We start from the raw sequence: 25,589 nt of genomic DNA on the forward strand, positions 1-25,589 counted from the left end.
GAGAAAGTCAAAGTTAAAACAAGAAAAAAGTGGACATGATAAAGCAATTTTAGTAAACACTAACAAAGGAAGACTTTATTACCAGGACTAATGTAGTGAAGATTCATTTGTTCAGTTATTTTAGATGAGATGATCATGATGTTAATTATAGACGTCTGAAAACAATAGATGTGTAATGTGTAAATTGGCAACGTGACGCCGCATTTTTGGTTTTTAAGATGTGTTAACATAAACATATTGTTGAGGTACCTTTACAGTCTCTCATAAAATACTTTCATTTCGGTATTAAGTCAGTCTGTTCGGCTACAGATGCTATACTAGTAGTAATTTGTTACTGTAATCTGAAACCCTTCTACAACCAAAAAAAAAATAACACTCAAATCTCTTAGATTAATAAACATCAACCAGCAAAGCTTGCAGAGTGATACAGAAAAAGCAACAGCAATTAATCAAGCATTAGGAGCAAATAAACTTGATTTAAAATACCTTTTCTTTTGTTTCAAATCCAAGTCCAAATCTTTGTAAGTGCATGACTGTACTAGGCACCACATCCTTTTTTTTAACCGCTAAGCTCCTCAAAATGCTTAAAAGAAAATGTTAACCATGTGACTAGGTGGATGGCCAAAAGTACATCACTTCACAAAGGAGGGCTATAGTGCAAGCTTAACACTAAATCCCATCCCAAATGAGACATGGCCTCTTGTATTTCTCAAGGGCACAACTGAGATTCAATCCCAGTTCAAAATACTAGAATATTTCCTTCTGATTGTCCAGGAAACAAATATGAATTTACAGGTTTTTTAACTATAATACAACTCTAAAAATTCTAAAATAATGTGACAACCAAAACAATTGAAAATGTTCATCACAGATAGTAGGAAACAACATCTAGCATATTTCAACACTGTTGAGTCATGTCTACTGACAGATAAAAGAATTAACACATCCACACATCCACACACACACACACACAAACACACTATGGGCTACTTGACATAGCATGACAATTCTTTTCCCGATCAGTTTCTTCATTGTGATCATGGCTGGATCTATGCATGTGCTGAATTGAGTTAGCAAAAACAGTCCACAGTGTTCATTATTCCTTATATGAATTGGTGCTAATCCAAAATATCCATCCAGTTTCATCCCACTCAAATAAAAAAAAAAGTCTTCTTCCTAGAACTCCACCGCAATCAATCTTGGGGAAAAGGAACCAAAACAAAAAAGCACTCAAGCTCAGACCAAAGATTAGACGCACATCCTCTGAACGCCTCACGTCATGTTGAGCTTGGTGGATGTCTCAGTTATTCGTGTTAATTTTAAGCTTCACGCAGGTCCAGAAATTCAGTATTTCTCAGCATGACTAACTCAAATCGTATCAGTGAAGTCTCGTCTGGTGAACCCCTTCTGCAAAATGGAAATGAAGAGAAAAAGAACAACAGTAAAGAACTGCCCACAGAAAACGCTATTTTATTGTTTACTCAGCTATTTATATTGTATATACAGTATGACTGCACAAGTTTGCATAATCTTGCGTTACAACGAAGAAACAAACAAGATATTTAACGTGAGTTAGTGTTTGCAGATTTTCATTATCATGTTAAGATATTAAGAATGAAATAATAAAATAGATACTTCATAATGAATAATATATACTCTGTGTGTATAAGTATGGCGCTTACTACACATTCTCTAAGAAATTTTCTTCTGATTGTTCTGGATTTTGCCAAATCTTGAAATTTTTTAAAGTTACTTTTGTTCTTTCTGATAAAGTCTTTTTTTATTTATCTAAAGATTTTCCATCATTAATATGTGTCTTCCTAAACACTCTAAAATCTTTTATACTCTTCTTCAGCTCTGTGAATGTTCAATATTATTTGCTGTAGGTCCTGCGATAAGCTGTGTTTGTGACCCCACTGACACTTGACTGCTCACAGCTAACTGCTAGAGAGTTTCATCTCTTTGAACTTTTCATGCCTTAAATACAACTTGACACAGTAAATGTGTTGACTGTTTTAGTTGCCTTAATAAGGCACATTCAAATAAATTAACTAAAGCACGTCAAGAGGGATGCAAACTTTTGCACTCAACTTTATATACTGATGATTTTTCAACAATATCCACATCAAATCTTAAATGAAGGGAGAACAAAAAAAAAATTCTTCAAACAGGAATAAAACATGGGACAAAATCAGTGGCAGGCTTGGTCGTCCACACCCAGTGAAACGCCTATAGCACTGCAAGCAGATATTACACAAGACTGCGATGAAAGGTGTTGGCTATTGTTGAACCATGAAGATTACCACTGCCTCAGCACTAACAGATAGGCTGCAGTAACTGGGTGGAACAATGCTTTGTGCATTCCTCTGTCACATTCCACACACCGCACTTATCTGACCAAAGCCATTATGAGTGCATCATGTGGGAGTGTTGATCTAAAACAGTGCCATTACAACTTCAGAAATGTCTTTTGAAAGCAAAAATTAGATCCTAATATGCTTTTCAAATACAGCACGCTCCTATGAACCATGAAAATACAGTTCCTTTGATTCAGTACTTTCTACTCACAAAAAAAAAAAAAAAAACAATGAAAAGGACAAGTCTGTTCATTAAGAAAGCAGTAAAACACTTGGAATGTGCTGTTATGGTAAAAATAATCAGTAATGTGGTAGTGATGCAATGTGAGTTATTGTTTCCACCCTATAATTTATTATTTTTCTATAACAGTACTTCCCATCGTGTTTTATTTCTGTAATAAAATTCCTTTAAATGTTTTCTTTATTTATTAAATAATGACATGTACTTTTTATCTGTTTATAGTTACATTTAATGCAGCAAAACTACTGTCAGAGCTGCTGTTATGGAAAATTAATCAATCTTCTGATGAACCTGATTCAAGAATTCGACAATGCAGTAGTATAATATGCATTCAAGAATGCATGGGTACAAAATATGGCATAGAAAAGTGAAATGAAAATGTACCAGTGAGGTAAATATAGTATAATATATAGCAATAAATTAAGCTGGTTCACTTCACTGTGTCAAGATCCATAAAAGTTTGTGCATAAAACCTCTTGTAGTTTGTGTTGTGTGTTTCTCGTGGATATTGTAAAACGTAAATCAGTAACAGGTTTCCAGTGAATAGTCAATCAACTTGGGTCCATAACTGGGGAGAAGACTGATAAGGCTTGCAGGATGAGAAACAGAGCAAAATAAACAACACCTGTGCAACAGAAATACGACCATGTCTAGCAATACACCAGTCAATATCTGTCTGTTTTGAGGTCCTGCAGTTTCCACAGACCTTTCGTATTTGAGAAGAATCTTTGCTTATGCTTAACTAAAGTGATTGGCTCAGTTTTTATATTCAGGCACACTGAAATTGGAATATCAGTCTCACCTGCTTGTAGTCTTTATGGAGCTTGCTGTACTGAAACATGTTACACAGCACTGTGGAGGCGGCCTTAGCTGCCTTCACCTTCCCTGGACTGAGACACACAAGGAAAGCAGAAACATGAGAACCACCCACTGGACAATACACAGGACAATTTTGCTAAATAATGAATAAGTCATATAACACGACAGTGCAAGAGTAGGAGTGGAGGAGAAAGGCTTGAACAGAGAGCGGCTAGAGCATAAAACTGGAACATAGCAGTGAGGTATTTTATGTCCTGTATATATTTTTGTATCCTGAAGGCATTTGCATCACAGCTGATTGCTTAAAGACTGCAAAGGAAGCACAAGGGACATGAACAGCTTGGCAAAATCATAACCCATGACTCACAGCCCGGCTTCAATAGGATCCTACTGCATATACAATCACACTTCATTTTAATGTAGCAAAGCTCAATGTTTTATTGGACAAACCAATTTTAAAACTTAAATTTTGCATCCAGGTCCCACTTGGATGCAGTGCTTGAGTGGATGTCACTGAAGTCATTATGAGTGCTTTTTCATTAAAAATGAAATTAATCACTGATCTGGATGACAATGGTACACTGTTAGCATTTTCTGAATGTCAAAGTTAGCAGGTAATGTTGTTGACCTGGTTTTACTGAAACCCTATGATATCACTACTCAGGAGGAGAGACTCCAATTTAAACAGGAGAGCAACAGAGAGCAGAAATAATACTTTCCACCCTCTTCCCTTTTCCACTGAAAATAAAACTGTTTAGAATTTTTTTACTGGTCAAATCTGTTTTTAAAGCTTGTTTTGCTGGTTTCTTGCTTGCAACCAGTACACATTATGCTGGTGATGCCAGTGACCAGTTATGCTATTTTAAGCTGTTTTTTTTCCTGTTGTTTTTCCCCTGGCAGGATTGGTAAGCACTATGCTTACATAATGAAACACACAGTTGGGGAATTTTGTTTGGTCATAACCAGGGCTTGAAATGAACTTTGTAGCTGGTGCTAGTTGTTTCCAAATTTATAGCCAGTTAGCATGTTTACTAGCCACCCTAAATTTAACAAAGTATGAATATTATATTTATTAAATAAACCAATTAATTAATTATTCATTATTCATTTTCAATTCATTACACCATATATGTATATGTTTGTCCAATTTTCGTGGACTATGTGTACTAAATTCCCTCACTGTACTAACTATGAACAATTTGTTTTTACCTGTTATGTTGCTTTGCCCATAACACAGAAAATTGACAAAACATCAGCTCATTATCTGGGTCATACAACCTGTCCACCACTTTTACCTGAAGCTTCTGTTTTTTTTTGTCTTTTTAGTATTTGCTTATTTTCAGCTCAACTTTTTGGACCAGTAAATTCACACCAGCTGTAGCCTACGTCATCACATTTGGCCCAGCTTAACTTCCACATGGTGAATAGAAACTATATAGAAACTGCAGTTTACACATCAAGCTACAAAAAGTGCCAAATTTTACCCACAAGTGGGCAGGTTTTAATTTCTGTGCTTCTGTACATAACTGAATATAAACCCATGCCTACCAGAACATAACCTTAATCTTATTAATCTTATTTCAATCGGAGTATGTTCTGAATGGGAGACTAGGTTATCTTCTCTACCTGTTGTCATGAGACGTCTTGATTCCAACCAGTTTGGGCACTCCATCAAAGTAAGTCACATCTCTTGCAGCCAGTGAACTCGCCATGACCAGGTTATTGAGAATGCCACAGATGTTGACTACAACATCGCTGGATGGCTCTTTCTGATGCCCATCACTAGGCAGCTTGGGCACGAGGATATTCACCACTTTCGTCGCTACAGTAAGAGACAGAAAAAAAAAAATCATGTTAGGTCAGTGGTGGTGACAGATGAGGAAGAAATTCCACTGGTAAACTAGAAGAGTAACATCATGAATGAGGAGGCAATAAATTGCAGCGAAAGTACAGGTGGAGACATTATCAAGAATGAGGCAAGTGAGATCTTGGGAAAAATAACACAAAATTTAGATATGATAACACAGAAAGGAGAGACAGAGTATGATGTCGAGTGGAGTTGTAAAAGATGGAGTTCTGTGGAAAAAGTAAGAACTTGTAAGAAAGGGCAGGATTTAAAATCCCAAAATGGCTTAATTTGATGTGGTGGCTCTTTGCTTGTGCAATTCAAAATTTCCACCATATGGTTTTGATTAAAAAAGAAAAAAAAAAAAGAAAGAAAAAGAAAAAAGAAGCCAGTTTGGCTGTTTAAGCACAAAGTTGTGTAATCCGCACATTGCAGAACTCTGAGTAAAACCCCCAAAACTCTCCTCAAAAAAACAGTAGAGAGAAAGAGTGAAAGAGAAAGAGAACGTGGACAAAATGAGGCTGGTCTCATAATTGCAAAAACGGGGAAAAAATGGTCCTGGAGCATATTTTGTACAACAAAAGGTTATTTCCAGTGTTTAATGTGAAGGAAAAGAAACTAGTTTTACAATAACACCTTTTAAAATCCCTTTGAATATCTTTGTTGTAAGCAAGTGAACCCGAGCCAAGCAAAATCATAGATCTTAATCTCCTCAAGAATTTAGCACGTCCACTGGTGCCTGGCACTGACCCATATCTGCCTTGTCCTTGGAGTGCCGTGACAGATTCCTCAACAGCCCAGTAAGAGAACGCAGCTCAGCGTCGGTTGGGGTTCTCAACTGATCCAGAATCACAGGTAGCATCCGCTCCTGTTCCAGAGCTACACGACTCAACACCGACGCCCACTGAGATAGATGGAGAGATGAGAGACAAGATCACAAAGAGAGATCCTAGGAGTGAGGTAATTAGGGTAACTTTCTCAGAGGAGGAAGAAAAACAGATGAAGCAGATCTAGAGATAAGAAGTGAAAGAAAATGATAAACTGAGATAAGCCAAGAAAATAAGGGAAGTGAACTGCAAGGAAGGGGGAATGCCAAAAATGTGTTTTAGGGTGTGGGGGAGAGCAGGTAATACTCGTTTTTCTTTTTTTTTTTTTATCATTTTCAGGCCAAAGCTTCCCTCAATAAAATCACATTCTAAAGACATTGTCGAAATTTCCTCAAATGTTTTGAAGACTTTATTTTGTACACAGAATATTCTTTGTAACATTCACAGAATGTTCCAATAAAGTCTTCTTGCTACTAGACACAGGACCACATACGTCCTATTTTTCGCCTAACATTATCCAATTGATCTAATGTTATGTAGATAGTCTCTTAAAAGCAAGGTACATGCTGCCATTAAAATCTGTAATGCACGCTGTAATGCATCTGTAATGCAAAAAGTATTCACAAATCCTCCACTACATAAATATTACCAACTGTTCTATGACAACTTAAATGGAAGACTCTTCGGTTTACCCAAAATGGTGCAAAAAAAAAAAGGGGGGGGGGGGCAGTTCTGCCTTGATGTTGATGAAGGAGGTCAGAGGAGACTGGACAGATTGGTTTGAGCTAACAGGAAGACTATGATAAGTCATATAACCACTCTTTACAACTGTTGTGACCAGAAAAGCATCTCAGGGGCTGTATTTTTATTATTCGCCTAAGAAGTTAGTAGTTGTATGCCATGCTGGTGTCATGGGGGGACACTGGTAGCACAGTAAAAATGATGTTTAATAGAACAATCTCAAATTTAAGGGTTAATGGTCAGTTTTTGATGTTAGTGCTTAAAAACAGAAGAACAAGCACTTTATTTCTCACTCACCATTTTCCAGTGACATTCAATGCCATGTTAATGGGAAAACTAATATAGATGTAGTGGAGAGAGCAAACCGTGGATTCAAAATTCCAGCAGGAATTGTAGCTATACTAAGCAGTTGTGCCGAGTTACAGCAGAGATTTGGCTCAGCTTGTTAGCAATCTACAAGATGACAAGCACAATGGTGGTATTTGAATGAAATTTGAAGCTTTGGAAGCTGATCTGTTTAAGCAGTGTGCAGATGAAGAGGTGAAAGAGCTGAAGCTAGAAGCTAAAGGACTTAAAGTGCTGCTGCACCACTCTCTTTACTTAGAGATAAAGCAAGGGCTAATTCCCACCTGTGCCATTATCAGCAGGTAGTCGAGCAGCACTGTGTGTAACGTACACACTGTTAATGTCACTGTTAACCAGAGTGAAACTAAAAAACTAAAAAAGTCAGCTCAAAATTTCATAAAATAACTCTTGTAAGTCATGTATTAATTATAAAGATTAACATGCAAGTTGTTCAGTGTTGATTTTTCACATAAATATGAAAGATTTGAGTGTTAATTAGTAAGAGGGAAGTGCAGAAGTGAGTTCCCAGCGATCAGATGATATTTCAGATTGTAGGTAAGCTGAGGAGTGATGTCTAACCCGGCTGTCCCCTGCTGTGATGTTCTGTAAGGCCCCAGCTGCAGCCTCACGGGTAGTGTTGTTCATCTCGTAGTTTTGCAGCACTTGGTTATATAACCCAACTATCTGAGGATGCCAAAGCCACTCAGCCCCCTTTGGTACTCGAGCTACCTCGGACAACGTGGCCAGCTCGTGGTTCCTCTTCTGCAAGGCAGAAACAACCATGACTTGCAAAAATCTGGATTAACTGTAAAAAAAAAAACTTCCCAGGCTGTATTAAAGTACTTATATAAACTTATATAAATGAATATATTCACATGCAGGCAAAATGTAACATTTCATTATGCAACATTTGTAATTTTTCATTTGTTTTTTTTTTCACATGGATGTCACTCACATCCTTTGTCTTCTTGCTCTGTGGAGTGAAGCAGCCGATGGCGTCTCTGTGTCGTGTGTGCTGAGCTCGTGTTGGACCCTCCAAACGCTGCTGCACTGATGTGGGGATCTCAGAGTACAGCTGGTAGGACAGGTTTCTCAGGACACACACACAGTTCTCTACACCCTGCATTAAGGGGAGATCCACAGACTTTATTTGACTTTATTGTTTACTTGAGTTTGATAAAGGATATCCTTTTCTTCTTCTCATTATTTGGACTATTAGTTATATTCTTGAGAGACTTTCACATTCAACACTTTAGTCATACACTCTGATTCTCAGAGCTGACCTTGTCCTCAGCCTTGCCCTCCTGCAGGGAGTTTTGTATGTATCCTACAAGAGAGTCCACAAGGCCACGAGTGTCTCTCATCTGCTGCCTGGTCCTCCCATTCACCGAGCTCATGTTTCTACCAAAGGGAGGGAAGAAGACAGGATACCGTATATGCAATGCATACAGTAAATGCTTTCACTGTGCATAGAAGTACAGAGGTGGTTGTGTTTTGCAAGTAATGCAATACAGATAACAATGTATTGAAATCAACATGGTTTGCTATGTATGCATATGCAAATGCATGTGGATCTTTTTAAATATTGCCTATATATGTGGGTGTTGTAAACATTTACACACACACACACCAGTGCTTTATCAGCTGTGCTGTCATCTGAACACGTACTTCAATGGAAGAGATATGTTTCAAAGGAATATCTGGCTTTTGTACAAAGTAATTAACATGGTCAATGTCATAAATTTTTATAGTGACCTAGAAATTGTGCAGAATTTAGAATCGTTCTTCATTGTACTCTTCATACATTTGTACTCTTTAACTTTGTTTGTTTCCAGTTTTTACTGTAAAAAAAAATAAATCCCAGAATTTCCGTGTGGTCTCAGACTTTTGGACATCACTGTATATATAAGACGAAAATGAAAATAAATAGATCATAATTTTTAATTTTTCAAAGTTTGAACTTTAGATTGAATTACTTCCTTACAAAGTAGTCTTACCCTGTAATCACCTGATAAGTCCTGATAACATATCATGCAATCTATGCACTATAAAATTAAACTGCAGTTTTGTAATTGAACTCTAAAATAGAGGTATACCGGATACCAGGTGGATGCAAACGTTTGCAGTCAGCTATATATTGTGTTTGTGTGTGTACCTAAGACAGCCTGTAGTGTTGTAGAATATGTCTGTTTCAGACTGGCTCTGCTGAATAACTCCAGTGTCTCCACCTCCTGAGAGAGGAATCAGCACTCGCTCAGTCAGCTCGGCTAGACTCTCCCTCGCCAACTTCTCCTTCAAACTGTCCTTAGATGACAAGTTCCACAAAATACCTATAGATAGAAAAGAAAAGAAAAGCTAAATCCCATACTGAAGAAGTACATCTGCACATGACATTTATGTAAAACAACAACAATGTACTGTAACTATGCTGCATTCTCACAATATTTATTTCTAATCATGGTAAAAAGAGTTTCGCATATAACAGATAGCAGACTGGGCAATAAAATATCTCTAAATCACCTGGCAACCGACAACAGAGAAGCAAAGAATTTCAAGCACTGTTTATTGTGTGTGGGGGTGGAAAAAGGGGGGTTATGTAGGCACAAAGGAGACCTATGGGAGGAAAACGACCACAGTCCCAGAGGACTTCAGAGCTGGAACGAGTCCAGAGAACAGTCTGACCATTTTCAATCTCTGCCTTTCTTTCTCACAGTGTCTCTCTCACATCTGCCTTTCTCAGGATACACTCAGTGCTCTACTTACAGTTCACCTGTGGTTACTGCCAAAACTAAAAAAAAAAAAAAAAAATCACTCCATCTAGTTCTGGTTATTAGAACTTTTTCAGTACACCATTTAAGTATTCCCATTCATTCTCAATTTGAGTGACAATATACTTTATACTTTGACTAGAAGCCACTAGCTGCACTATGGCGATTTGTCAGAAGTGACTGATAATTAGAGTTCATTCTCCCTGCAACAGGAAAAGCATAAGTGAAAAGTCTGCACGTCAGAAATCCTAACCAAAAAAAAAACAACAACAAAAAAAAAACAAATAAGCAAGTGAAAATATCCTGAACATAGTTAAATGTATCTAGTATTTCCTACTATAAGATTACAATAAACCAAATATGATTATTAAATCTTTTTCTAGACATTTGTTACTAATTTCAAGCTTGAAATGGTCTTTGCTGGCAGATCTTTTTTTTCTAATCTTAAGCATTTATTTCTAGAAAAAAAGCTAAATTATCTGCCAATAGAATAAGAACATGTAAAGCTTGAAATGAGTAATAGCAACTAGAATCAGGCTGACTAATCTTATATTTGATGTATAATAATTATTATTATACATAATCATATGTATAATAATCATATTATAATAAATATTACATAAATTTGCCCATATTCAAGATATTTTCACTTGCCAAGATATAGTTTTCTGCAACGTACTACACGCTATACCTGTAACGTTCTTGCGAAGTTCATCATCTGGCTCTTTCAGTGCAGAGACCAATTTGCTGATACCACCAGCCTCGATCAGAGCCGACTTGTTTTCCATGTTCTCATAGATGAGGTTGCGTGTGGCTCCTGTAGCGTACCGTTGCACTTCCTGGTTCTCACTGCTGTATAGCTGCACCAGTGCGGGGATCCCCTTCAGATTTCGTACCTTTGCATGTGAACAAGTGTACAGAGATGCTTTAAATTAGACTAAGTTTTTCAAATTTAAGTCAATCAGTAGCATGAGTTTTCTGCTAATGTCTACTGTACTAAAAGCTGTCTTTGAACTTCAACATGCCTGCTTTGCCACGGTAGGACACTTGCAGTGAAGCGCAGCCTAATATGGCAACCAAAGTGCCAAACATCTGCAGCTTAAAAAGATGAAAAGAAAAGTTTTGGCCAGTTTTTGCTATCATGTGCTCTCAGGCACGGAATGTTTTCCACCCTTAGGGCCTCTGGATTACGATTATGGACACACGGAAAGCATTCCATGTATTTGGTTTGAGTCTGAAGCTAAACAATAGAACATATGTTTATAAAAAATTCTCGGAAGGAAATGTCTTGTAAGGCCAAGAAAAAATCTGCATATTGTTCCTTTGTTTTTTTGTTTTTTTCAAAAAGCATTCAAAAAAATTCAAAAATTTTGAATTATGTAACATGAAATTTTACAATAAAAATTTGATTTAGATATCACACCTGGAAGGAAATTAGATATCTAACAAATAATTTAGAAATTAGATATTTCATAGATTTAATTTCATAAATGAATCTAAATCTAATAAAGGTGCAATAATCAGTATTTTTAATTTCTTACTAGTACAAATAATGTGGAAAATTGTGTAGAAATGATTATAAAATAATAATTTAAGCCATTGTCTCAGAATGAGTGTATTATGTATCTGAAAAAAAAAACAGTTTTGAAACCTACCTTCTGGTCCATAATTTTTGTTTGTATTTGAATTGACCTTTTGTCAATGATTTTATAGACATGCTTCACATGTCAGTGATTTTATAGACATGCTTCACAACCTTATAAATCATTATAAGGAGAGGTTGCATGTTTATAGAGTTATACCTTGGCTTTCAAGCAGTGGAATGTCCAAGTGTGCTTGAAAGTGATGTCATGACAGTCCTTACTAATGATAACTCTAGACAGCATGCTAACTCTACTAGAACCACCATAAGTTTTGTGTACATGGATGGAAATGGGGGTGGGCTCAATGAGTAAAAAACAAAAAAGCATTCAAATCTTATTCAACTCCAACCATTTAACCTTTAGAGACCTATTTTTCATAAATCTTACCAGTTGTACCTTTATTGTATTACTGCTTCTTAATTTATTTTTAGCGAGAGAAACGCAGTTTCATGCCCATGAAATTAAAGACAGTGGGCCAGCAATAAGCACCAGTTTGTCTGATACAGATCACTTCCTTTCACTTTTACAAAACTGGAGAAAGAGGTAGTTTGTCCTGCTGCCTGATGCTTTCTGTTCAGGTTTCTTAGTGATATTTAGAGTGACAGTTTACACATTTGAATCATTTTAACACACGCTTTTGAAAGACAATACTTCTATTAAAAAACAAGTTCTAATGAGAATACTTTTAAGTATTATTTCCAGTTGCCTGAGTGAAAAGTTTTATTTATTGTGTTGTCTATTTTATACAACAGTTTTTCATGTTCTTTTGAAAAGTGCCATTCAGTGTATCTCATTAGCCGATGTGGAATATGGAGATATATGATATTTAATGTATTAAAACAACAGCTGTTATGTAGCTCTAAAAGAGGTATCCATATCAATATGGATACTATATATCATGGGAAAAAGTCTATTGGTTTACAGATAATACGTGAATGTTGTGATTTTGTATAATAAAGGTTTGTTTACCAGGTCTTTGGCTTCATTGCTATGGTAACACTGATGCTGAATGTAGGCAGCTCCGAGCATTTGCATGGAAACATCTGCTGAGCTGAGATAACTGACTGCAGTCGACATGTCCAGGCTGTGGATTCTGATCATGGGACAAACACAGGAAGAGCAAGAAAAATATTATGGAAAAGGTCATGGGTAACTCATCACGGATCACTCCAGTTTCCATTATTCCATTATTTTAACATTCAAGGGCCAAATAAGTAGGTAGCTATTTACAACATGATAACAACTTGATGGGAAAAACTATATGGCTATTACTTGAGCAGTTTAACCAAAGAGTTGATATAACTGAAAGCTAGTAGCCATCTTTTAGCATCATGAAATTTGGACAATGCCAGTTAGAATACTGAATGCTTTCTTTGTTGGCAAGTTAGTGTATAATTATTACAATATGATTCAATTATGCTAGAAGCTCTAGCGCCTCACCCTCCAGGAATGTCCCTGCCATCGACCACTGCATCACACACATCCACTCCTCGGCCCACACTCTTCAGACTGTGCACTGATCCTGCTCGCCTTATCGTACTAGGATACTGCCCTCCGGCCATCATGGTGCTGCCCCCAGCAGTCGCCTGCTGCCACTGAATAGTGCTGTTGCCCATCCTCTGGTGCTGTGTCTGTCGGTTATTCATGCGCATCAGGGTACGGTGGGCTGGGCCTTTGGAAGAATACTGATGAGCAAGCTCTGCTTCCTTCCATCCTCTGCCAATACCGTCATGCACTATCGTACCACTGAGGCTGCGTCTCATAGGTGACACACTGGGCAATGGGCTATGGCCATAGTAGGAGCGATGCTCAGACGAGGTCATACCCTCCTGAGTTACCCAGTTGCCACTGGGAGAAGGCTGCCCTTGCATTAATTGCAAACCTGCTTCCTGCTCCACTCGATTTACTTGGCCAATAAGATGCCCTCCATTGTAGGTGTCATCATAATATCTGTACGGGTTGCCCACAACAGCGGGCACTGGGGTGCCAATGCTCACCTTGCGCTGCGTGCCCATTTCCACAGCTGAGCGCGAGGAGAACTCTCCAGGAACCTGATGCAAACGTGGGCTCTAGAGCAAGAGCAAGACCATTATAATGATGAGACAATGAATACTTAAAGGAATACTCCTGAGAGTTTCAAACTAATCTCTATCTACAACAACATTTGTAGCACATGCGTGATTACCACATACAAGAAATTCAATTCAAGTTTCTCTGTAATGAGAAAAGACCAGACTACACGTTCATTTGAAAATTATTTATATTCCAAGTCTAAGGACAGTTTGTGAGTCATTTCATAAAGGATTTATTCTGTGGTACAATGTAGTGAATTTCTCAGTAAATTAAGATCTAAATCTGTATGATTGGAACTATTTTTTTCTGAGAGAATAATTTGTTGTCAGCTTCAACCCTACCATGGGTGGACACCAAAAAAACTTCAGGTAAGCATACAATTTTTAAAATTATATTGCTCCATTGCTTAAAATTTGGATAAAACCACAAGACCAGTTCTGATAAGACATTCTCTCATGTTTGGTTCAACCTAAGATCTTTACTGTTAAAATGTGACAGTTCTAGTTGTGAATTCACATTAAATAGTGGTGACTTTAAAAGATTATTGGCAACAACTGACCTTAGACTTTTACTTTTCTCAGTACTGAGAAATATACCAAAATTATTGTCCATAGTAATCAGACATACAGTATCAATGGACATTAGGTGAAAAATCCTTTAATACTCCAAAGGAAGACAAACAGGGGATTTAAAATTTATACTGGTGCATTCCTATTGTTTAAAAGTCATTAGGACCCATACCTATGTACATACTTTACATTCCTACACCTTGTATCTATGCGCAAATGCACTGGTAAGTACGCATGTCTACTTTATAGCTTTAGATTAACAAGAATAAAACTCATGGGTGGTGAAAACATTTGTAGTCTCAGATTTGTTTCTAATTTATCTTGCAATAGCACACACTTGGCACCTTTCCCTCATTTTCTGCTATCACAGCCTTTTCTTTTACTCATGAGGTCATGGATTGGGAATGTTCCACATTCTCCCTGAGCTCTACATGTGAAGGAGCTGTACTTCACCTTCTAAACATGGCTTTAGCAGAAGAACGTCAAATACTACACCAGCATGTGGCAGAGATGTAGCCACAAAGTGTGTCACTGTGGAGGCTGTCATGAGGCTAACAAATGCCCATTTGTAAACTAAACTTTTACACTATGGCCTGTGTTTGAATAGGAGTTTTTTTTTTCAGACAGTTTTTGCCTTTTTTATTGGACATGAATTGTCCAATAAAAAAGAGGGCCTCTGCCTCTCTAGCTCTTCAGCTCTGAAAAATGAACAATACCGAAATTCCAAAATTGTATTAAAAAAAAAAAGACCTGAGGTATGTAGAAATGCTTGAGAAAAGTACATAAAAGGGTAACATATTAGGAGTGTAACTTTTAAGGGTGTAAGTTAAAAAGTAAAAGAGCACTTAGTATTGATGTGATGCAACACTTACTGTTAGTCTGCTGCCACTGTACATAAGCGTCTTAGAGTTGATTCCAGTCCCATGGCTGTCGTACCTCTTCATGGATATTCCACTATATTCTAAAACAGGAAAATAAAAAATAATTAATAACATAGTACTTACTTCTACATTCCAATCTGATGTTTGAGTTTTTTTTGCCAAAAGAACCACACCAACTCTGAATGACACATGACCCAAAAGAACACCAAATACGCCTTCATTACGTCACTGCAGTCATTCAAAAAGAATTTTCAGGTTTTCGAATTAATCCAAGTGTTTCTACATCCCCCTCTGCTGTGAGAAGTTAATACGATGTCCACATTCTTTGCACATGCACATCTATGCACATGACATCAGAGGTAAGACCCCCAGGAAGCTAAAGGGAGGTTAGTGAACTGTTTGGCAACAGGTCTGCGAACTTAACAAATCTTCGAACTTAACAGATCTTTAAAAAACTTCAACAAAAGAACTCATATTATAGACAGGAGGATTTGAATGATTTATCTTGGTTACTTTGGTTCTTACTTTGTCACTTCTTATCTCCCTATCTCTTTGTTTTACTCATCCACACACAAACACTTACTTTCACACTTTACTCCTAATTCAACCATTAAAAAATTCCAGAAAAGACGAAGTCAACTATGAAGAAATGAAAGCTAGGAAGTTTTTTTTTTTTTTTTTTTCTGCATGTCTATGGATTTGTTTATGGATTTGGTTATGTGTTTTTATTTCTTTGTAATAAATATAATAATTAAATGACAAGTATGGTTATACCAATCTTTATCTAATTTCTACTTTAAAAAGAAAGAAGAATTCAGAATAACATTCTGTGGTACAACCTGCCAACACAAGAGATCTTATGCAAGGAAATTACCACCTCATGCCATCAAAGAAACTGATTGTCTATAAAACATTAGAGTAAGCAATGCACCAGGCAGCAAGATAAATTATTCTTTTAACCTGAAAATTTACTCTGTAGGGAAATTTACACTCTAAAATGTGGAATTTTATCTTACCATTGGGATGACAGGTCTAATGGGTTTAAACAAAAAGAAAGATAGTGTTGATAACTATAATATAAAATATACTTATTATATACTTATTTATGTTTTCATTTAAATATTAATTATACACTATATGATCAATAATGATTTGTCTTTGTTAAATGTTTTGTCAAAGCAGGCACATAAATACTCCCTAAATAAGACTAGCTTTGTTTCATTATCATGACTTGGATGAAAAACATCACATTTACAAGCTATTTGTGAATACAGAAAGAGTTCACAAACCTTTAATCACAGATGTGTGGTGTGTGTGGTCTTTTTTTTTCAACCTACACAGCAATGATGAATAAATTACTCGTGTCTAGCTAGACACACGTAAACAGCTCCTTAATTCAACAGCACAGATAATTCAGCAGTGGTGGTCTTTGCTGAGATGTAGTGTTTACAGGTTTTTTTTTTTTTTAAAGAAATCAGAGATGTGTGCTTCTGAACTGTATTTCATGAAGTTTGCCAAGAGTATGAAGCTGACTGGCTTTGTTTCGTTATCATGACTTGGATGAAAAACATCACATTTACGAGCTATTTGTGAATACAGAAAGAGTTCACAAACCTTTAATCACAAATGTGATTAAACACTCCTACATTTCTCACTGAAAAATATGAACAAAACTGTTTTCAATAAACTTAAGTAAACATTGTAATGCCTTATAAATTTTCTTTTTTAAACAGATACATTTCCAGTTTTTTTTCCAGAGAATTACACTGTGAGTCAACCAAAAACATCCAGAGCTCCAAATAAGTGTTTGAGGTGAATGTGCAATGACAAACACATATTTTTCGTTTTTGTGGATATGTTGTTGTTATTGTTGCTCCAAGAAGTTTATAGTTGGCTTGTGTATTTTGAGTACATTTTCATACTGGGGTTGTAACATAATCGCACGCAGTGTTATACTGTGCAAACATCTTGCTGTGATTTCCTCAAATCAACTTTTTTGTATCACAGTTTGATACTACTTAAAAGAAAATCTCGTCTGTTTATTGCTTTAATTATCAAAGAGCATTCAGGGGAAGAACAATGGGACTGGTATAAGGAACAGCTTACCTTGACACAAATAAAATGAAGGGGTTACTGATAGATCTTCACCTTTTTATTAAATGATAAACCCTCAGGGCAAGGACCTAAGCTTCTTGCGAGTCTAACCAGAGTTAGCTTTCTACTGAAATCGGAACATCTGGTCTTCTTCAAAATGCCTTGGCGTGACCTGGTCACAAAGATCTGAAGCTTACGAGCTGCTTGTCTCCTCTGTTTCCCAGTCCTTTCACTAAAATGAAAGCCTTTCAGTCTAGAAAACTACAAGCAGAATGTGGGAGTTTGTTAGTCACTCCATTCTTCAACAGATCTGGAATGTTTCAGATCCAATGCATCCGCTGAGCTAATCGCATATAGTGATTATGCAACAACATTGTGAATGGTATTTAAAACAGTGGACTTTAAATGCAACTTGCTTACTAGTAATTTCTGACAATTTAACAATGTTTCACACTCCATCTCTTAGAGTTGATAGCTGTTTCCAGGCATCCATATGCCATATTGATTTCTGTCAAGCCCCTCTTCAACTCAGTAACATCACATCCTGAGTCCTTTTGTTCATGAACCGGAAATTCCTTACAGTAATTTCAAAAGAAGCAATCAAAATGAGCCTAGTTCTACTCATGAGCAACGCAATAAGGGAGGCTATTGTCTGGCAGCTGTACGGCTAAAGCTGGGAATGCAATCATAAATCCCACTGACAGCTAAATAATGAAGCGGATGCAATTTTTTCCAGCATCGTCTTAAAGTAACAGTAGCCTGACAAATGTTAAGGAGTATTACACCAAGCCCTGCTATATCTGTCAGCTATATCACACAGCATTTATTCAGAGGGTTGAAGAAGTTCAGCACCGCACAGCTTCCCACTCAACCAACAATCTAAAAACAGCAGTGTGTTACTGATAACATGGCCTGAATAATGAGTCAGGAATGTCTCCAACACACGATTCACTAACTCAAGAGGAGTGACCACTGAACAGGTCATTCTGAGACTGTCTGAGACAGACCGTGACTAAAAGTTCAGTGTAAATAAGAGTGCTGCTTAAAGGAATACTCCTGTGTTTTCAACCTAATGTCTATCCACCGTGTCTGTAGTGTACGAAATGAACCAGAAAACCTATTTGCTCAAGAAAAAAAAATAGTAGTCTAAGAGCAGTTGCTGAATTACAAAATTTGCAAGTATTAAAGGAAACTTAAAACTACTGAGGCAGACATGAGAGAATACCCAAAGCTCCTTATGTTTTTCCTAAGCATTCCTGTTTACCTTGAGCTACACTAATAAGACATAACCACAAAATTTTCAAATTAAAAAAAAATTAAAAAAATTATTTCTTCTTCCTTACATTCTAGACTGCCATGTAGGTAGCTGTTGTGGTTTCTAAACTTTGCGTTGCCTTTCCCATGGAAAGGAACGCTCATGTGCTCATGTGTTGTTTTCTGGTCTAGTCTCATCTCCACCCTATTGTGTCATTGCTTTGTTACCTAATTGTGTTCACCTGTTCAGTGTTACGTCTCGATTAGTATGTATACAGTATGTATACCCTGCTTTTTCTTTGTAGCATCAAGCAGTCTTATCATGCGTTACTGTAACATGCATTATTATATCATCCACTGTAAGTCAAAGTCTTGTTTTTGGTGTATTTCCATTTTGACCCTAGTTCCCATTTCAGTTTTCTAGTTCCTTGATTTTCTGGTTTTGATCCTAGTTTCCATTCCACATTTCCAACTATAGATTATCCGATCTTACTTTGCCTGCCTCACCCCACTATTGATTTTTGTATTCTCCCCAACAAAGCTCATATCAAGTTTACACACTTGCATCCTGCCTCACCCTGCCTATACCAGGCCTCTGCTATTTAATGCATGGCCTCTTTCCTGTTCTTGTCTTGCCAAGGAGTTGAGGAAATGTATTGAAGACCCTAAGTATAGCTCTCTAATCCTTTGTTCTTGGTAACGTTGTTATTGTTAAATCTGCACAAGTAGCGTGTGTTTATGCACAACTTGGATAATGATAAGTCTTATGTTTTACTTATTACTATTGTCATGTTGACTCTGTCCTAAGAAGAGACACATACAGGCACTGAGTAACTAATTTCATAATTTTATAAATTCATAACATTTTGTGAATTGCCAACCTCTTGTATTACAGGGCAGGATGGAAATCTGCCTGTTCTGGAGTTGTATGATGTACACTGGTCAATGCCAAACTGACTGAAGCATCTTAATCAAAGCCCTAACTGTAGCATAATGCCAGTAGAGATGTAACTGCTGCTGACTATTCATTATCCTTCCTTTGATGCTGTGTGGCCACTAAGCAAACACACACAGCTGCAGAGCCCTCTATGAAGTAACGGGCAATAGGCTCAGCCACTTAGCCCCAGGAACCAGAAGAGTGCTTTGACAACATTTGAAAGGAGATGAGGTGGCAGCATGCATGAGCCAAAGGCAAAAGCAAAGGAGTTTTTTGGCCATATCCATCACACTGAAAGCTACTGTAACCAAAGGGTACAATGTGGTACAACCGTATTTTTCTTCTTCTAACCAAATGAAAACATCTTCTTCTAACCGAATGGAAACATTTTACATTTTTACAGGTTAATAACTACAACCACCACATTCCAGCTTTTGAACCTTAATTCAGACCCTAAATGAACCTGGACTAAATCGTTGTATTTAACCAATTTGCTTGGGACAAACCTATATCTTTAACCAACATATTTTAATCAAACAGGACTTCCACAAGTCAAAGGATCCCCTGGACCTCTACATGAACCCCAAGATAACTTTCCCATTACCTCAGAACTGAACTTAACCATCAAAACAATAAACTTTCCATAATGAGCCTGATGCTCAAAATGTAGAGCTTTTCAACACATATTCTGTTTGGCTTCATAGCATATAGTTGTGGAAGTGTAATGACTCATAATTAACTCATTCTTGTCACTCAGATGGGTTCCCTTTTTGGGTCTGGTTCCTCATGCCGTCTCAGCGAGTTTGTCCTTGTCACTGCTGCCTCTGGCTTGCTCATCAGGGGTCTAAATTTAAATCTGTATCCATATATCTATTAAAGCTACTTGTGTGCCATTGTTAAAAGCGCTATATAAATACGATTAAATTGACTTCAACTGAATTCATGAAAATGCATATTTTTGACATTGGCTCGCTTTAAACATAATGTTCTTCCCTATATCAAACTATAATGCAGTTATTTTCTACTGTTAAATGGCCACAATTTTCATGTCTTACACATTCCTTAGCAATAGCTCAAACAAAAACTGACACAAACACCGCAGAAACTTCTGCATCAGATTCAAATATTTATGTAGTGGAGGGTCATTTATTGGTCATCTACGGTAATAAGCTTAACTGCTAGTCAGTTCTATCACAACACATGCTGTATGCTTCCCACATTGTCCTGGAAAAAGAATAATAGTTCCAATCCTATAGTGTGCATAGCTAGAAAGACATAGTGAATAGTTAATGACACTATCTTCTACTCAACACAGCTGATCAAATTCCTTACCCATTTCATGGTATAGTTATCCAAGGGAGTGACTTGTTTATCCCAATGTATCAGTTTCATTAAAGAGTTCTTAAGCACAATTAAGAGCACACTGAAGCTCTGTATGATGTGATAAAAAAAACAGGCTGAGAGCTAAGATTGCGATCTAGGCCTCACCGGTCATACAGGCTGAAGAAGCTCTGGCTGTAAATCCACATGGCATGCAGCTGAATTCAAAAGAGCTGCCACACTGGTTCACAAAGTATACAATGCTATGTTGGTTTTATCCCTAACACTGGGCACTGTTGCTCCTGGTGGTTGAGAAAATTCCTGTAACTGCAAGCCTAATGGGTACGGAAAGCCTACAGGCAGCATTCCCAGCAATTGGAGACATTGCAGTGAAGTGTGGCAGCTCACTGAGGCTGTCAACACAGATGAGGAGATAAGTTGGCTGGTACACATGCGATTGCCAGAGCCTGGTTTAAAAACAAAACAAAACAAACAAACAAAAAAAACACTCTGCTGCTAGTATTTGAAAAGGTTTTTGGTGCACAGGCCCATAAGGAACTAAATCATGGCCTCACGCCTCACTCAGTCTGAAAACATGAAACAGACAATTTGAGGCCACCTTTTAGGCACCCTTGTCTACACTTCATAGAGTTAAAATTCAGTCCTTCCCGTGACTCAAGTCATTTGAATCCATTCAGGTAAATGAATCGTTGAGCCCAATACTACTATTATATGCATTGAAAATGGACTCACTAGACATGGCTCCAAACAACACTGACTCCTTCACCTTAATGACTCAAAAGACAGCGCCTTTTATCATCAAAACACATCTAGTCCATCAACAGGACAAATTCCTGTAAAATTGGGTTTTAGAAAACACAGCAGGGGATGGAATTATGCAGGACACAGCATAGGCCTAAAACAATAAAACAGGTTTGTGCCATGTCAGGGCATGATCACCCTTCTCATAACGAAAATCCTGAGGAATCTCAATACTGTATCTGAAAACTTTAGATCACTTAAAATTTTCATCACCGACCACCAACAAACACATGGGTCAGCAGGGCCAGAATGCCTGGCCAGGTTCTTTTCAAAATATTTTCTATTCCATCTTTCTTATTTCCTAATTCTCTATCTATTAGGAATCTGGATTCTCTATCTGGTTGTGATCACTGACCGGAAAGCTGCTACTGGTACATAACTGGCAAGGAAACAAGCATACAAAAGAAAACTACCTCTGAAGGAAAACCACCTTATAGTCTTCCACTTAGTCACACAAGCACAGCTACACACGTAACCTCTGACAGGATGAATTTTACAGATTTAGAGCTGGCCCTACTTCCCATAGACTTTCATTATAAGGGAATTTCCAGTCAGCAGTTTTCTGTTCCTTCCTCGGGACGGGGAAATGAGTCAAAATTCTTGTCTGGGGAAATTATACATACACTGCAGATGCGATAGATAGAGATAAAAAAAACCTGGAGTATTCTTTTAAATCATGCTTATGAACCACGCCCCAGGGACCATACTAAACTGCACACAGTCTAAAGCTTATGTCTAATGTATTGCTGATAAACGGATCAGCTAACATAAATGTAAATCTTTAGCAAACACTTTTCAGCAGGTTTTGTCTTACACAGTAGCAGGTGAAGGTGTAAACATGATAATGTTAAAACTAGAGCTTCATTAAAGGCCCAGGAATGACACATGACCTAATTTCCATACTTAGGTTGAGCCAAGAAGAGGTAAGCGATACCTACACACACACACACACACACACACACACTCTGTGACCGCCTAAACACAATAGACTGGTGTGACCCATTTTAGAAATTTGCATTCGTAAAGCAACATGATCACAACTGCCTCCTTCCCGCATAACGCATTATGAGTTTTTATGTCTTTTTAGTTTCTAATCCTGCGGATAAATGTGATCAGTCATTATCCACCGAAACCGACTACTTTGAAGACATGCCCTAGTCTTTAACAACATATCCGCATGTACTTGAATGGATTGTGAAGTAATAAATTACAGTAAATCACCACACTCCTGCATTAACAGGGTTTCTGAGGTAAAAAGAAAATGCAGAAGGTAGCCCTTTGTTGAAGCTTTGTGGATTTATATTAGAGCTACAGTCAGATATACAAAGATCTACATAAAACACAATGACAATTTTCCAACAGGATTTTCCATAATCACAGTCTGTCGAAGGAAGTCCAGCATTAGCCACAACCCTGCGACTCCAAAACACATATCCATGAGAAAACCCAATAATTATCTCTCAAGTTTTTCACCATGACTATCAGCAGTGGCATTGTGACTTCCTGATGAACAGGAGCCCAGTTTGAAGACAAGCCCTGTGAAAAGCCTCCTGGGTTTTAGAAAAAAGATCCCTGATCGTGGTTTTAATAACAGAAGCATTTAAAAACTGTCATATCTGTTAGTCAGTATGATTAATTCAAATTGCTGGATATGCAAAAACAGGACCACAATATACAGGGAAATGTAGACAAATTACTAGGGATGTTGGCTTGATTTTGCATTTTCTCTCTGAACACTGTCCGGTTTTTCTCGAAGCTCAGACTGTCTGTAAGGATAGACGGCAGCTTTTCAACATTCTCTTTTGTGTCTGGACGCTTTTCCCAAATATTTGAACAGCAAACAAAGCTGAAGGCTACTGATATAGTAAAGGCTTACGGTGTGTACACAGAGATGGGTAGAGACACTGTCTGTGTGTACTAATAACAGAATTGTCATTCCTATCAGCTAGGTTACTTAACAATCAAGCTACGCAGTTAATCTTATTACTGATTGTTGGTAATAGTAACCAAATGTATAAACAGTAGCTTTATATTTATTATTGTAATGTAATTATAATAAGATGCAGTGAACTGATGAAGGGAAATAACCCTTACATGCAAGTAACCCTTACAGAAAGGTCACATGGGCTTCGGCTTCACATGGGGTTAATCACTCAGTGAAACTGAAATGTGGTTTTTAGACATTTCACTTGCTGGATTCTTATTTCCACATGTGATTGTTCACATAATTCTTTGATTGTAACCTTATTTTTTACACATGACTCACTTATTTATTTGCATTATTTTCATTTTTCACCTTTAGGTCACACGTTTTCATTTTTCAGATGTGATTTTCTCACATGAATAATTCTATTTTTCACATGTGATCACACTGTTCGCATGACGTCACACGTATTGTATCTGCTTGAGTACTTGAGCGCACGTGCAATTTCAGGACATAACATGGTGAAATGCACCTTCACGTATTTTTTTATTTCCTCCCATGCCATCACGTTATCACAATCACATGTGGGGGGAAAAAAAAAAAAAAAAACTTCATCTGTTATGAAATGTTATTCTTCCATAGGGTAAAGTTAATTTGCATTTTAACACCTGTTTGCTTGTTTGTTTGAACATATATTTGTTTTGTTTATGTAAGCCAAAATGAGTTGTCTTTAACTAGACAAAGTTGTCTCGTGCAGGTTTTGCTTTTCCGCGCGCCTCACCTGATGACGCTTTTTCCGCGAGCCTCTGCTGGACCTGCTGCTGCACGCGCTTCTCTTTGGCCTGCCGGTCCGCGGTGAGCTCGCGGTCATTCGGTACGGCGTATGTGCTCACGGCTGTGTGCGGCTGCAAAGCCGAGAAAAACAGACCCTCACTGGTGCTCATCCCGAAACTAACGCACAGTCCAATCCGGCACTAACAATGTGTCCAAAAAAATAATAAAATAAAAACCGCACAGTCCAATGTGTCCAAAAAAAGCTCTTTAACTACGAAAAAATTCCAAACTTTCCAAGGAACTCGTATCCATGCAAGAAGAAGTGGTTTAAGGTTGAATAGAGCACTCAAACAAAGCCTAGAGACTGATTCTGGGCTACATGGGGAGCTCGGGTCGTCCACTGGACTCCTCTGTCACGTTCCACAGGCTAGTCTCCGTTTTCTGCTGCTCAGGTTGCCAGATTGACCCGTTTTACCCAATTGATCACGCGTGAAACCCCACCCCAAGTTAAGGTCAGCTCACACACAGCGGTTTTAGCACTGCAAGTCTCCAGTCGCTGTACTATGAAGCTGCCAGTAGGCGTCCCTACTACTGGTTGCCATAGTAACATTATCAGTGGGTGGTGCAACTAGTATTCCAAAAAGTTTTGACAACTTTTGCTGTCAAAAGTACTTGCTGCTAAAATTCACCATTCTGGAGGGAGAGGGTTTGTATATAAAATTCAGTGTGTATATACATCATATCATACGAGATGAAGGAAAAGCAGTGTGTGCTCTCTGCCATAGTGGCCATCTATCCGCAAGCGCCAATTAGCTTAGTTTAGCTTATGGCCTTAGAGTGTTTAAAGCCATGGATCACATGCGCTCTACTGTCTTCACTTCCATTGGTAGTCGCTGCACCAAGTCGCTCCAAATTTGCATAAAGTTAACCTTTTCTCAACTTTGTCGCATCGCTGGAAGCCCACATCTAGTCGCCAACGGTCGCTGTCGCTCATGTCACTGGAGGTCGCCAGATCTCACTGACAGTGAATGGTCTCTGGTCGCTTTGTCGCTGTGAGTCACTGTATGTGTGAACGTACCTTTACTTTAGACCATCCCATACTAGAACACTATGTTTTTATATAAAACACCACGTCTATTTCCCAGCACAATGTAACCAACCTTATTCAAAATAATGTCTAATTCAGAAAATCTGGCAACCCTGTCCCATGTGCCCCGCCAGCAGCACCCCACCGGGACAGAGAACTGGAGGAGGGTGGTGTTAAATGGATGAATGGACAGGGAATTAAAGAGATGGATGGATAGGTTTCAGTGCAATTCTTCCTCCACAGTCACACTAAGCTTCACAACTATAA

General features: G+C 37.8%; 1 protein-coding gene across 1 annotated transcript; it reads right to left on the reverse strand.

Moving 5' to 3' along the window:
• Nucleotides 1-47: 47 nt before the first annotated feature.
• Nucleotides 48-24,768, reverse strand: pkp3b (plakophilin 3b). Its single transcript, XM_026937514.3, has 13 exons — nt 24,243-24,768; nt 15,102-15,190; nt 13,028-13,656; nt 12,557-12,680; nt 10,636-10,840; nt 9,332-9,506; nt 8,460-8,577; nt 8,132-8,296; nt 7,756-7,938; nt 6,014-6,167; nt 5,044-5,239; nt 3,401-3,488; nt 48-1,407 (listed from the first exon to the last, which is right to left on the reverse strand). Exons 1-13 carry the CDS (start codon nt 24,403-24,405, stop codon nt 1,369-1,371), a joined length of 2,328 nt encoding a protein of 775 aa, XP_026793315.2. The 5' UTR covers nt 24,406-24,768; the 3' UTR covers nt 48-1,368.
• Between the last annotated feature and the right edge of the window lie 821 nt (nt 24,769-25,589).

This window comes from Pangasianodon hypophthalmus, chromosome 25, assembly GCF_027358585.1.
Source record: "Pangasianodon hypophthalmus isolate fPanHyp1 chromosome 25, fPanHyp1.pri, whole genome shotgun sequence".
In the NCBI taxonomy this organism is placed as follows: Eukaryota; Metazoa; Chordata; class Actinopteri; order Siluriformes; family Pangasiidae; genus Pangasianodon; species Pangasianodon hypophthalmus.

Excerpts from the sequence above, each read along its gene's own strand:
- pkp3b (XM_026937514.3), bottom strand. The coding sequence starts at position 24,405 with ATGAGCACCAGTGAGGGTCTGTTTTTCTCGGCTTTGCAGCCGCACACA. Across the intron at positions 6,168-7,755 it reads TCACAGCAGGGGACAGCCGG|TGGGCGTCGGTGTTGAGTCG; the intron begins GTTAGACATCAC and ends CATCTATCTCAG. Across the intron at positions 5,240-6,013 it reads CAAGGACAAGGCAGATATGG|CGACGAAAGTGGTGAATATC; the intron begins GTCAGTGCCAGG and ends CTCTTACTGTAG.